Source organism: Remersonia thermophila, chromosome 2 (assembly GCF_042764415.1).
Source record: "Remersonia thermophila strain ATCC 22073 chromosome 2, whole genome shotgun sequence".
Classification (NCBI taxonomy): Eukaryota; Fungi; Ascomycota; class Sordariomycetes; order Sordariales; family Chaetomiaceae; genus Remersonia; species Remersonia thermophila.
In genome coordinates this window covers 350,951-363,602 of record NC_092218.1, presented here as the reverse complement: position 1 = coordinate 363,602, position 12,652 = coordinate 350,951, and the positions used below count along the sequence as shown (strand labels likewise).

The window sequence follows — 12,652 nt, the reverse complement described above, 5'->3', positions numbered from 1 at the left end:
GTGGATGATTGGCGGTTGGCGGTTCGGCACGTGGGCGTCAAGCCTCGAACCAGCATGTCGCTACGGAGACGGCGGCAAAAAAAAGAATGACGCGCGGCCCGGAGTGAGGACAACCTGGAACTTACGCTGTGGGCGAAGCAATGCGGCACAGGAGGGGGCAGCGCACCGAAGCAGGGCAGCGAACCGATCCCGCAGTGCAGCGTAGGTGGTCGAGAGACGGAGCAGAAAAGGGGAGGAGAGAGGGCGGCGCCGGCGTCATTGGCGTCGTCCCCACAGCCCGATCATGACGGCCGGGGCTCATGACGGATCCATCCCCATGGGCTAGTTCACACTAGTTTGCCTGCCAGGATTGCCGCCAGGGCCGGCCAGGGCCGGCCAGGGCCGGCCAGGGCCGGCCAGGGCCACCAGGTCTCGTGCCATGCCAAGATGATCGTCGATCCAGAAATACGTACAGCAGCTCGGAATGGCGATGCATGAGAGCGATGTACTGTGTAGTGTATGCGTCGATGGCGGGCATGTTCTACCAGGTGCCCTTTGCCTCCACCGTTCCTTGTCTGCAGAGCTGATGGGCCCGGATGCGCAAAACGCTGACGAGCCGGGTGCAGCCCCGAGGACATGCATCTGCAGGGCGGTTGAGACATGCCAACGGAATGGAAGCATGGAAGCCAGGCCATTCCAGAGAAGTTCCAGAGAAGGACGACAGGGGTCGTTTGCTGAACGATGAACGTTCGCGTTGGCCAACACAGCGCCGGGGGCCGGCCCTCGCTTGACCCGGTTGGAGAGATTGGCTCGTATCATAACTACCTAAGGTACTACTGTGTAAGTACGTACCTGATGTCTGCAAGCGCCTGTACAATGGACGAAGAAACGATGGAACGAAAACAGAAAAAAAAAAAGAAGAAAAAAAAGTCTCTGCCAGAATAATGGCCCTGTGCCTCATGTTACGCATCGGACTTGCAGGCGTGTGTGGTAAATGACAACCTACCAGACCTGATGCAACGAGTTTCTTGCTGTAATGCTGTGTACTGTGTAAGCCAGTGGAATGAATGCGAACCCTGGAGCTGACCTCGAGGGGCCCGGTGGACCGTTTGTTTCGCCGCTCGCACAGTCTGCCACACAGTTCCCGCCCGCAAAAGACACGGTGCTGCGTCCACCCGCCAAGCCCCTGGTCTCGGCAAAGATGGAAGAACCCCGTGTCCGGCCCAAGCGCTGAGACGAAACAACACCACGTTGCCCTCAAACAAGAACCGCAGAGACCGCTGCCCACCCTCCCTCAACCGCCGCCATCCCGCCCGGATTTGCCTCCCTTTCGCAGCGGCGCAACCCCTCAACGGCATAGACTTTGGGCCGCAGCCCATCTAGAACCGCTCGCGTTCCTCTTGCGGCGTCCCCGATTCTCTCTCGCCTACGTCACCCAACCGTCCATCAGCCGCCCCTGAATCGCTCCGAGAAATCCGGCCGCCGATCTCCAACGACAACCAAGACGACGACGACGACGACAGCGACAACGGCGACAACGGCGACGACAACGACAGAAACCCGAACCCAAGCACGTCATCCATCAGCCTCCCTTGCCGCCAGCCGGGTCCTGCGCATCCAGCGCCTTCAGCGCGCCTAGCGCATCCGACTTGTGACGTTCGTCTTGCGGGACCACGAGCCTGCCCTGCCCTCCTTTTCCTCGCCCACCATGGCCGTCGCCATCAACGATCGCACCGCCGAGTTTCGGCAAATCGTCTCGGCTGCCCAGAAGCGCCAGACCACCAAGCCTGGCTCGCAGCGCCTCTTGGGCGATGCGCAAAAGCGGGCCGCGGGCGGCTCGGCGCAACCCCCCCGGCGGTCCGAGTTTGCGCGCCACGCGGCAGAGATCGGCCGCGGCATCTCGGCGACCATGGGCAAGCTCGAGAAGCTGGCCCAGCTGGCCAAGAAGCGCTCGCTCTTTGACGACAACCCCGTCGAGGTCAACGAGCTGACCTTTGTCATCAAGCAAGACCTGTCGCGCCTCAACGAGGAGATCCGCGACCTGCAGGCCCTGTCGCGCCGCCTGCACCCCAAGCCCGACCAGGAGGGCGAGAACAACAAGAACATCCTGCTGCTGCTGCAGGGCAAGCTGGGCGACGTGAGCGCCAACTTCAAGGACGTGCTCGAGATCCGGACCAAGAACATCCAGGCGTCGCGGTCCCGCACCGAGGCGTTCGTGTCGACCGTCGGCCAGCATGCCCACGCCACCCTGCCGCCCTCGGCCTCGCCCCTCTACGGGACGCCCCAGCGCGGCGCCACCCCCGCCACCGACCTCATCTCGCTCAACCCCATGCCGGCCGGCGACCAGCAGCTGCAGCTGCAGATGATGGAGGAGGGGCAAAACACGTACATCCAGCAGCGCGGCCAGGCCATCGAGGCCATCGAGGCCACCATCAACGAGCTCGGCTCCATGTGAGTAACCCCTTTCCCCGAGCAACGAAGGACAGGGGCTAAATTATCTCGTTCTCCCACAGCTTTGGCCAACTCGCCGCCATGGTGAGCGAGCAGTCCGAGATGATCCAGCGCATCGACGCAAACACGTACGTACCTTCCATGCTTTGAAGTTTTTTTTTTTTTTTTTTTTTCCTTTGTTTTCTTTTGGGATGTGTTGCTAACAAGCTTGCAGAGAGGACATCGTGGACAACGTCGAGGGCGCGCAAAAAGAGCTGCTCAAGTACTGGTCCCGCGTCTCGAGCAATCGCTGGCTGATAGCAAAGATGTTTGGTGTCCTGGTACGTTTCCCTGCCCATCCAACCTTTGCGCTGGCGAAAACAACACGCATCCTAACGGCGTTGATAGATGGTCTTCTTCCTCCTCTGGGTCCTCGTGTCCGGGTAGCCGAGGCTGACGGGCTCTTTTTCTCCTTTTCTTTTCCTTTTCGTCTCGTTTCTCTTCCTTTTTTCTTGTACAAACTACACTACCATGGCGTTTTTGTCCCCCCCCCCCTTTTTTTTTTTTTGAACTACCTACTTGCGTCAGCGTCATCATAGACTATGACATGGTAGACTCTTCGTAATATGGTTTTGGGAGCAGCAACGCATCGGTTAGGCCACGTCGAAGTGCTGGGCGTTTCGGGAGGCAGGCGAGCAGGCGAGACAGGGCATGGCAAGGGATGGGACGGCGGTTTCTGCTATCTGCTCATGGAATGTACTACATCACCGCAATGCATGTGTGGGCGGGCCAGGTTTTGGAGAGAGGTTGGCTTGTCTTGCGTTATCGAGGCCAAAGTTGTAGGCGTCCATTTGGTATCCATCGTCACGTAAGCCCGGTCCTCTACCGTCGCTGCTCGACAGCACGTTTTGCTCAGAGACAGACGGATGATGTGGCCTGTGAGCGCGCCCAGAAAGCCCTCCAAGCCGCGGCTCGTCTTTAGAGTACCATTTTCCCCATGAACGCTATTTTTCCACCTATCAAAATACCACCGCCAGGCTTCCCCTGGCTCGCGGCCGGCCTAGTGAGCTGCACAACACCCCGCCATCCCCCCGCCATCCCCCCCGCCATCCCCGCCCGCCTCGCACGAGGCCGGCAACGAGGGGCTCTTCCTCAGGGGAACACGTTGGCCGGTCATACTATGTAGGTAGGCTCCCTCGATGCTTCAGCGGGAGAAAATCATGTCAAGCTCTCTGCATTGGTTCCGCAAAAGAAAAAAGAAACAAACCAAAACTTCACCATCTCGGAGTCCTCCCAGAACCTCCCATCCAAGTCCCCTCTGGCCTGACTCTCCATGCGCCGCCATCGCATAACGCGTGGCAGAACGGCCGGTGGCGGCACAGGGTGCACCAAGACTTCCATGCCGCTTCCCGCCGTTGCGACAGAACGCAATGGGAGGCCATGGGCCCTCATTTAGCCGCCCGCAGAGTGGGAGGACGTGCGGACGACGATACCCACACCGGATGCTGAAACCGTCCCAAGCTTTCCCCCGGCCCCCCTCGGTTCTACAGATGGATAGATAGATAGATATACCTTGGCTTTTCAGACCATCCAGCTTCTCTCCCGCTTGCACAGATCGTCTGTTGTGTTGCGTGAGCGTGTGCGTACGTACGTAGGTTCTGTTCTGAACGGTCCGGTTTTGAAACCGCCCCGGCGACTTTCGCGAAGCTCAAGACGACGCGGCTCACCATCCCTTGCCTCCAGAGCCCTCCCCTACCAGCCTTCCTCCGGTTTGAACCTTCACGAGCCGGGAGCTCCAGGATCTACGGCAAACGCCCCTGCATACCGACACGCCGCGAAGGCCACGTCCCAACGCTTGCTCCGGGCTTCTTCCTCTTCGCTACCACCACGACCGCAACCATGGCCTCCCTCAAGACCAAGACCTACAAGCTCAACAACGGCCTGGACATCCCGGCCGTCGGCCTCGGTACGGCCCCTTTTCTTGTCTCCTCCGCACCCGCAAGCTCAACCCCAACCTCCTCCCCCCTCCCCCGCTAACACCAAGGAACCCCCCACCAACAGGAACCTGGCAGTCGCCCCCCGGCGCGGTGCGGCAGGCCGTCGTCGAGGCCCTGCGCGCGGGCTACCGCCTGATCGACTGCGCCTACTGCTACGCCAACGAGGAGGAGGTCGGGCAGGGGCTCGCCGACGCCTTCGCCGAGGGCATCGTGCGGCGGGAGGACGTCTTCGTGGTGACCAAGGTGTGGGCGACGTACACGACGCGGTGCGCGCTGGGGCTGGACAAGAGCCTGAAGGCGCTGGGGCTGGAGTATGTGGACTTGTTGCTCGTGGTGAGTCCGTTCTGGGGGGTTTTCCCTCGGGAGGAGGGCTGGGAGCGGGCAAGGCTGACGAGTTTGGCGGGGATGGTGTAGCATTGGCCGTTGTTGATGAACCCCGAGGGTGAGTGAGCGCGCACCTTATGCACCTCGCACCTCTCACGAGACAAGATGAGGGCGTCGTCTCGAAGAGGGAGGTTGAGAGAGAAAGAGAAAGAGAGAGAGAGAGAGAGAGAGAGAGAGAGAGAGAGAGAGAGAGAGAGAGAGAGAGAGAGAGAGAGAGAGAGAGAGAAAGAGAGAAGGAGAGGGGGCAAGGAAACTTGAAAACTAACAAGCTCCTCCTGGACAGGCAACGATGACCGCTTCCCGAAGCTCCCCAACGGCGAGCGCGACATCATCCGCTCGCATAACCACGTCGATACCTGGAAGCAGATGGAGCAGCTCCTGGGGTCGGGCAAGGCCAAGGGCATTGGCGTTTCCAACGTGAGCTTTTCTTCCGCCCTCTACCTATTTCGCCATCCCGCCCTCCGCCCCCCGCCCCAAGCCGCCGTGAACACGAGCACATGGTTAACCCCCCTTGCAGTACAGCAAACGCTACCTCGAGCAGCTCCTCCCCCACGCGACCGTGATCCCCGCCGTCAACCAGATCGAGAACCACCCGGCGCTCCCGCAGCAGGAGATCGTCGACCTGTGCAAGGAGAAGGGCATTCACGTCATGGCCTACAGCCCGCTCGGCAGCACGGGCGGGCCTCTCCTGACGGCCGAGCCGGTTGTGCAGGTCGCCGAGAAGCACGGCGCCAAGCCTGCGGCCGTGCTGCTGAGCTATCATTGTAGGTTCTCTCTCCCCTCTCTCTTTTTTGGTCTTGTTGCTCCCGGGAGGGACGCGTCATGGACGCTGCTGACACACGCCCGCCAGTGGCCCGCGGCAGCACCGTTCTCGCCAAGTCGGTCACGCCCGAGCGCATCCGCGAAAACGTCGACACGCTGCTCGAGCTCGACGCCGACGACATGCAGAAGCTCAACGACTACTCGGCGCAGCTGACGCGCGAGGGCAAGCTGCAGCGGTTCGTGTATCCGCCGTTTGGGGTGGACTTTGGCTTCCCGGACAAGTCGTGAGCGGGGCGGCAGAGGGGAGGCAACAAGGGAGAGAGGGGGGGGATATGTGGGCGTAGAAGGGTGCTAGACAGCGGGTGTCGGATTTTCCAGGCTTCGTAAGCTTGCTCGTTTGGCGCGATGCTTGCTGTGCGCAACGCCATTCATTCCACCGTATATCTGCACGTTGGGTAAAAACCAAAATCTGAACGCTTTGCGCATTGTCCTGTTGGTGTCGTGCTCTACACATGACCTCCCCGGCTTCGCTGCCGCATCTTACAGTTCCACCATGACCTTCAGGACCAGCTTTCCATGGTCGTCCTTGACGCGAGCTGCCGTGTCGAAAGCGCGCGGGATGCTCCCAAGACCCTGGAAGCGGTGGGTGATGAGCTTGGAGAGATCCGGGAGGTTGGGGTTCCCCTTGGCGAGCAGCTCGATAGCACGGGGGTACGTGTTCCTGTATCGAAACACGCCGCGAAGGTCCACCTCGCGCAGGGCGGCGGCCGAGATGGGCAGCGTCTGGACGGGGTTCCCCATGCCGATGATCATGACGAGGCCGCCGGGGTTTGTGGCCTGCGTGCGGAAAGCGAGGCGTCAGAATGCGACGTGTTCATGCCAACATGTATCGAGGATGAGCCGCTTACGTAGATGGCCGTTTGGAGAGACGACTCTACTCCGGTGCACTCAAAAGCGACATCAAACTGGAAGGGACGCTGGGGGCCTGGGTGGTCGCCATGATCCTTTTCCTCCCTCCATGCGCTGCCGGCCTTGATGTCCTCGGCGAGGTTCTTCGCCCGTTGCAGCTTCTCATCGATCGTCCCGCCGCTGGTCGGCGGCACGACGTACCCCGCGTGAGCAAAGCCGTTGTCGAGGGCGAAACGGACTCGGTCAGGCTGGATGTCGGCGATGGCAACCCGTTGGTTGAGGGAGCGCGCCACCGCCGCGCACAGCAGACCCACGGTGCCGGCGCCGAGCACAAGCACGTCGGCGGCGACCTTGTCGTCGATCTGGGCGCGATCGCAGGCGTGGATGGCAACAGAAAGCGGCTCGGCGAGACCGCCTAGCTCAAGGGAGACGGCCGGGGGAAGCCTGGTGCGCTAGGTTAGCCACGCGGGCCTCTTGAGCTGTTCCGCACGCCAAGGGGCTCCGTACTTGTGACACCACCGAGCCGGATGGGTGATGGCCTCCTGGAGCGTGCCTTGGGCATGAGGAAAGGCCTTGGCCGAGCTGCGGAAGCGCATGTCCGGGCAGATGTTGTACGCGTTGGACCGACAGTGCCGGCAGCTGCCGCAGGGCAGGCCTACCTCGAGAGCCACAGGGTCGCCCACCCGGAGCGCGGTCACGTCAGACCCAACGGCCGTGACGATGCCGGCCGACTCGTGGCCCAAGGTTAACGGCTCGCGAACCAGGATGTCGCCGTTGCGGAAGTGGTTGAAGTAGTGAAGGTCCGAGCCACACAGACCTGTGGTCTTGACGGCCACCTGAACGTCTTGGGGCCCGAGAGGACCTAGCTCTCGCTCCTCCTAGAGGACGGTTAGGAAATTACGCAGCCTTTGCGTCCAGATGGGGAAGAGAAAGCATGTACCAGGCGCAGGTCCCGGGCGCCGTGGAGCACCGAGGCTTTGACGCGCGATAGGGTCATGGCGATCTGTACAGAGATGATCGATCTGGCTTGGTGAAGCTATGAGATGTCGACACGGGTCGGGGCCGTCGGTCCAAATAGGGAAGAAAGAGACCAACGTAGCTTGGGACCGTCAGGGGAATCAGGAAAAGAAACCCCAGTGACTCCGGTCCCGGCAGCAACCAACCTGAACCGGAACGTGAGCTTCCCACCTCGACGCACGAGAAGACCCAGAATCCAAACTTGAAGCTGCACGACTCATCCCCGTGAACATGGAGGTTCACCCATTCGATACCCAGCCATTCGGGTCCCTTTGCTTTTCCCCATCGTATCCTCCGGCGCCAGTTCTTGACCTAAACGGAACCGAATCCGATGTCCTCTCGAAGACAACCCAACCAACCAACCCCAACCCCAAGCCCCCCCCCTTTTCCATACACTGGTCACCTGGATCCCCCACACGGCGGCCATCTGCAGGTCCGGACCGGCACCTGAGATTCTCGGCTCTCGTTTCTCCAAGGGGGATTGGGTTCCGGCTTGAAGCCTGATGCAAGACAAGAGACCAGTGGGGCAAGCCTTTACAGCCCCGCTCTCGTGCTCGAGCCGACTGTGGCGCGAGGAGGAGAGCTCCGGTCGCGGGGCGGCGCACCTCAGAGGGGAAGAGGCTCAAAGGGGTCGGCGGCTGGACGTTGCACTGGAAGCCGGGAAAAGGTGCTTTGGTTTGGCGGTTTGGCGACGGTCCATGTTCCGGGCTGTAATACAAGGCTCGATGGGCCGTGTGGTTCGTGGAAGGGTTGCTTCCGTTACGAGCTCCTCGCAGCTTGTTCCCCTTCTGAATGGGTGCTCACCTCACTTACACCCCACCCGGATGTACACATACATGTACGGTATAGTAGCAGTACATGGACTCGCCGCCAACGTCGCCCTAGCTCCGGGCGCTCATCACCACCTTCACCCTTGGGTTAATATTACCTTATCCAATCCGCGTATTATTATATCTCACTTTCGCTTTCGAAACCTACCGTCTTGAAATCACCGCCGTTCACCATGGCAACCGCAAACGCAAACGCCATCCCTTCCATGTTCTCGCTCCAAGGCCACACGGCCCTCGTCACCGGCGCTACGCGAGGCATCGGCAAGGCCGTGGCCATCGCCCTAGCCGAAGCCGGCGCCGACATCATTCTCGTCCAGGTAGGTTGACGCAACCGCTGCTCCGACTCCTTCCTCGCGCGAGGCCTCCCCTCTCCTCTCGCATGCCATCTTGCAACGAGATGGGCGCGTGGCATGGTTAAATAGCTTTCCTCTCCGTAAGCGCGACCCCTCCCAAACCTCCACCCAGGAGGCCATCCTCGCCCTGGGCCGCGCCGCCACCATCTACCAGGCCGACCTGGCGTCGCCGGCCTCGGTCGCCTCCCTCGTGCCCCGCATCCTCTCGGAGGGCAGGCACCCGGAGATCCGCATCCTCGTCAACTGCGCCGGCATCCAGCGGCGGCACCCCTGCGAGCGCTTCCCCGACGCCGACTTCGCCGAGGTCCTCCAGGTCAACCTCGCCAGCGTCTTTTCGCTGACTCGCGACGTGGGCGCGCACATGCTGGGGCTGGACCCCCACCCCGTCACGGGCCGGCGCGGGTCCGTCATCAACTTTGCCTCGCTGCTGTCGTTCCAGGGCGGCTTCACCGTGCCGGCCTACGCGGCGTCCAAGGGCGCCGTGGCGCAGCTGACAAAGAGCTTCGCCAACGAGTGGACGGCCAGGGGGGTCACCGTCAATGCGATTGCCCCGGGGTATATCGAGACGGACATGAACGAGGCGCTGCTGAACGACCCGGAGAGGTTGGCGAGCATTAGCCAGAGGATTCCCGCGGGGAGAGTAAGTTGTTTGTGTCTTTTTTTTTTGTTTCCCTTTTCCCAACGCCTTGAAAGGTATTATAGAGAGATCTAACGGCCGCAGTGGGGAACGCCGGAGGACTTCAAGGGCACTGTCGTCTATCTTGCTAGCCGCGCAAGTGCCTATGTGAGCGGGCACGTTTTGGTGGTCGACGGCGGGTGGATGGGCAGGTGACCGTGAGATGATGATCAGTTGGGACAGCACAAAGTGAAAACAATACTCCTGTCTTTCTTTCTCTTGTAACCTAGGGTAAGAAGACGACGTAACAAAACAAGGTGAGCGAGACAGGCAAAACATTGTAAGCGCCCGGATAACAGGTTTCCTCCTAAAAAACCTACAGCTAGAACGCCATCAACGTTGGGAGAATTCTGGATCCCCTTCTTCGCCGCCTCCCTTCAGAGAACCCCCACTTAAGCCAGCACCTGCTCCAACCACGGGTACACCGAATAATTCGCCATCGGGTATCCCATGTGCAGTGCACCTGCGAAGAAGCGTGCCTCCTTGGGTGTGCCGTGCTCCATCAGCAGCATCGAATCCTCGATGGGCATGAGCCCGTCATGAGTACCCTTCGCCTGCGTTAGAGCAACGTTTTGATGGCGTCCAAACCACAATGAGAGGACAAGCAGCACAACGTACATTGATCAGCAACAACCGCGTCGATGGCTTGTCGAGGATGCCGTTCTCGAGCAGCGAGAAAGTCTTCATCGCCTTGGCCTTGTACTCCTCGACCGAGGTGAATCCGTGCTTCATGGCGAGGGCGGGCAGCAACCTTTTTATTCTCGTCAGCCCATGGTTCCGCCGTTGCACCTGCTTTCCTACCATCCGGCCTGGCCATAGCCGGGAAAGGGGATGACTTGCTCAAAAGGATACTCGTGCCCTTCCGCCTTTTCCAACCACTCCGGGTCAAAAAAGTAGTGGGTGCCGGCCCCTTGCGCGACACAGCCGGCGAGACGCTCACGGTGCGTGTGGGCAACGCGCACCGCGTAGTAGCCGCCGCTGCTCAGACCCCAGACGGCCACACGGCCCATGTCGAAGCGGCCGTCCTCCTGCATCCAGTCCAGCAAACTTGACCACAGCCGGTCCGGCGCCTCCGGGTCGCTGCTGTCGGCGGGACAGTCGGCCGTGCCGGGAATCTCGACCACGACGGAAGCCCTGAGCAACAACCTTTTTGTCAGGTCCTGGCTCACTTCCAGCGGTTACCCGCTGCATTGTAGAAAGCGAGGTAGGCATAGACGATCACTCACCAACCCCTCTTCTCAAACTCGTCGCACCTCGCTGTGTTATCCGGTCGGTACCCATCCAGGCCCGTCATGAGTATCACCGCAGGCACCTTCTTCCCCGCATCACCATTCTCCTCTGGAACCGGAACCCTCACGTAAATCCAAATTCCCCCTCCTTCCCTTTCCCCTTCCTTCCCCCACCGATGTGGCACGCCATGTTCCTCGAGCTTCGCCCCCTCCCAGATCTGCCCTGCCTTGAGATACGTCCGCTTCTGCTCCTCCCACGCGGTCCACTTGTCCTTTGCATTGATGGTGGGGAAGGACGTGATGTACGGGAAGCGGGCGATGCGGTAGACGGCGCAGGCACGCAGGTAGAGGGACGTAGCGAGGGCGTAGTCGCCGCGGGAGGCGGCCAGGTCGGCGTCGGAGGCGAGAAGGCGGGCGGTGGGGAGGAAAGTTTGGGTGTAGGCGGGGGAGGTAGAAGTGGTGATGTTGTTCTGGGAAGAGGGGTTAGTTTGGGGGGTTCCGTCAAGCCCGAAGGGAGAATCAGGGGTCGTGGGTGGCGGATACTCGGGAACAAGTGGAACACCGCGGAATCCATCCCAAGAGTTGGCCTACCTCGATCAGCTCCCGAAAGATGGGCTCAAAGTCCTCGTACGCGCCGTCGTGGAAAGGATAGACGGAGAGCGAGCACTGGTGGCGATTGGCAGGTTAGCGAGAAGAAGGAGGATGAGGGAAGAGGCGACGTAACCGCTGTTCGCGTCTCTGCTCTCCTGACCACCTACCGGATGCTTCCACTTGGTCTCCCACAACGCCTTGATCCCGTCGTGGTGCGGCATACGACGCTCAAACGCTTCTTTACCCATGATCCAGTTCCGGGACGCCGGCGTCGTATGACTGGCACAATCGGCCTCGGAGACGCCCTTGGCAGCGGAAGACATGATGGGGGGAGGAGGTCCAAGAAAGGCGTTTGGATGCGAACTTCTCGACTCGAGCTGACCTGTTCCTTATTCCTGTTGGAAGGCTTCGCGTCTGGGAGCCCTTGCGTGTCTCGTGGACCGTGGAAGCAAAAGCACCGAAGATCGTCTTTTCCAGGTTCGTGGAGAGCGAGGAATGACACCAAGCTTCTCGCATACTCTACTTCGTGACGAGGCAAGTCAGTCGGTATCCATCTGGCTTTCTTTTCTCGCGGTTTGCGGAAGCTGGCCAAGGGAGAGGCGAGGACGAGAGTTGACAACTACGACGAGGTACTCACTCCTGTTGGACGAGAGCGATGCGGATACGGGCAAGGGCAACTCGCAGCGATCTGTTCATCTTGGGTTGAAATCAGGGAACGCTGGAAGCGACGGACGGGGAAAGGATTCAGCGAATTCTGAGGTGGGTGAGAGACGTCAGAGACTATCGCGCCAGGAACGGTGACTGGAGGGCGGTGATGATTTCCGTGAGGATTGGGGGGTAATGATTCAGAGTTCGAGATGTCATGCAATAAATGTTTCGGGGATAATGGATGAGATGCTGCCGGGACTTCCAGCCGCCATGGTCGAGATGACAGGACGGACCTGATGAGCCCCGTCGGTGATATGTCTTTTCTATGATGGTCCAGCGAGGCGTTGGCCTGTGCAGCAGCCCCGCGTAGGGCTCACAGCCATCCTCTCGGTGACGGTCTCTGCAGGTGTGGCGCCATCCACCAACCGCCTCATGCAACGTTTCACGGGCGGGGTACCCCCGACGGCGACACAGCATCCGTACCTGTTGCCTAGCGAGCATGTTACATGGTTAGGGCTGCGTCGCGGCGGGTTGGTGTAGCTCTCTGAGCTCTCTGGAGGCACATTGGGAGAGACCAGGCCGCCCCATCCGATAGGTAGGCCAGCTTCGCTTCACCAGGGCATCCGGGAGTGCAGAATAAAGGACGTCTGGACGGCGACCGAGCCCCGAGACGCCAGAGCCAGACAGAGAGGCTCGGTGACCGGGTGAGCAAGGCGAGGCGATGGAGGCCGCAAGTGGCGCACATTCGCGACCGAGATCCATTCAGCTGCTCTATAAGGTAATATTGATTTTCTATCCTGGGCATGCCGTCCACTACCGCTTACCTGAAATGCCATGAGGTTGCATG

The 12,652-nt window shown here is 60.5% G+C and overlaps 5 protein-coding genes across 5 annotated transcripts; 3 read left to right on the top strand and 2 right to left on the bottom strand.

Moving 5' to 3' along the window:
* Positions 1 to 1,687: 1,687 nt before the first annotated feature.
* Positions 1,688 to 2,856, top strand: VTJ83DRAFT_1559 (uncharacterized protein; the record flags this gene model as incomplete). Its single annotated transcript, XM_071007731.1, has 4 exons — positions 1,688 to 2,430; positions 2,493 to 2,558; positions 2,645 to 2,750; positions 2,818 to 2,856. The coding sequence occupies 4 exons, from the start codon at positions 1,688 to 1,690 to the stop codon at positions 2,854 to 2,856; spliced, it is 954 nt and encodes a 317-aa protein (XP_070868099.1).
* A 1,452-nt stretch (positions 2,857 to 4,308) lies between these two features.
* VTJ83DRAFT_1558 (uncharacterized protein) lies at positions 4,309 to 5,840 on the top strand (the record flags this gene model as incomplete). The annotated part of the gene is made up of 6 exons (XM_071007730.1): positions 4,309 to 4,375; positions 4,471 to 4,739; positions 4,821 to 4,848; positions 5,074 to 5,207; positions 5,308 to 5,554; positions 5,641 to 5,840. The coding sequence occupies 6 exons, from the start codon at positions 4,309 to 4,311 to the stop codon at positions 5,838 to 5,840; spliced, it is 945 nt and encodes a 314-aa protein (XP_070868098.1).
* A 252-nt stretch (positions 5,841 to 6,092) lies between these two features.
* Positions 6,093 to 7,458, bottom strand: VTJ83DRAFT_1557 (uncharacterized protein; the record flags this gene model as incomplete). The annotated part of the gene is made up of 4 exons (XM_071007729.1): positions 6,093 to 6,389; positions 6,461 to 6,905; positions 6,969 to 7,339; positions 7,402 to 7,458. The coding sequence occupies 4 exons, from the start codon at positions 7,456 to 7,458 to the stop codon at positions 6,093 to 6,095; spliced, it is 1,170 nt and encodes a 389-aa protein (XP_070868097.1).
* Positions 7,459 to 8,481: 1,023 nt separating this feature from the next.
* Positions 8,482 to 9,493, top strand: VTJ83DRAFT_1556 (uncharacterized protein; the record flags this gene model as incomplete). Its single annotated transcript, XM_071007728.1, has 3 exons — positions 8,482 to 8,625; positions 8,747 to 9,301; positions 9,383 to 9,493. The coding sequence occupies 3 exons, from the start codon at positions 8,482 to 8,484 to the stop codon at positions 9,491 to 9,493; spliced, it is 810 nt and encodes a 269-aa protein (XP_070868096.1).
* Positions 9,494 to 9,729: 236 nt separating this feature from the next.
* On the bottom strand, positions 9,730 to 11,480 carry VTJ83DRAFT_1555 (uncharacterized protein; the record flags this gene model as incomplete). Its single annotated transcript, XM_071007727.1, has 6 exons — positions 9,730 to 9,885; positions 9,956 to 10,088; positions 10,178 to 10,471; positions 10,564 to 11,036; positions 11,158 to 11,232; positions 11,325 to 11,480. 6 exons carry the CDS (start codon positions 11,478 to 11,480, stop codon positions 9,730 to 9,732), a joined length of 1,287 nt encoding a protein of 428 aa, XP_070868095.1.
* Positions 11,481 to 12,652: the final 1,172 nt, after the last annotated feature.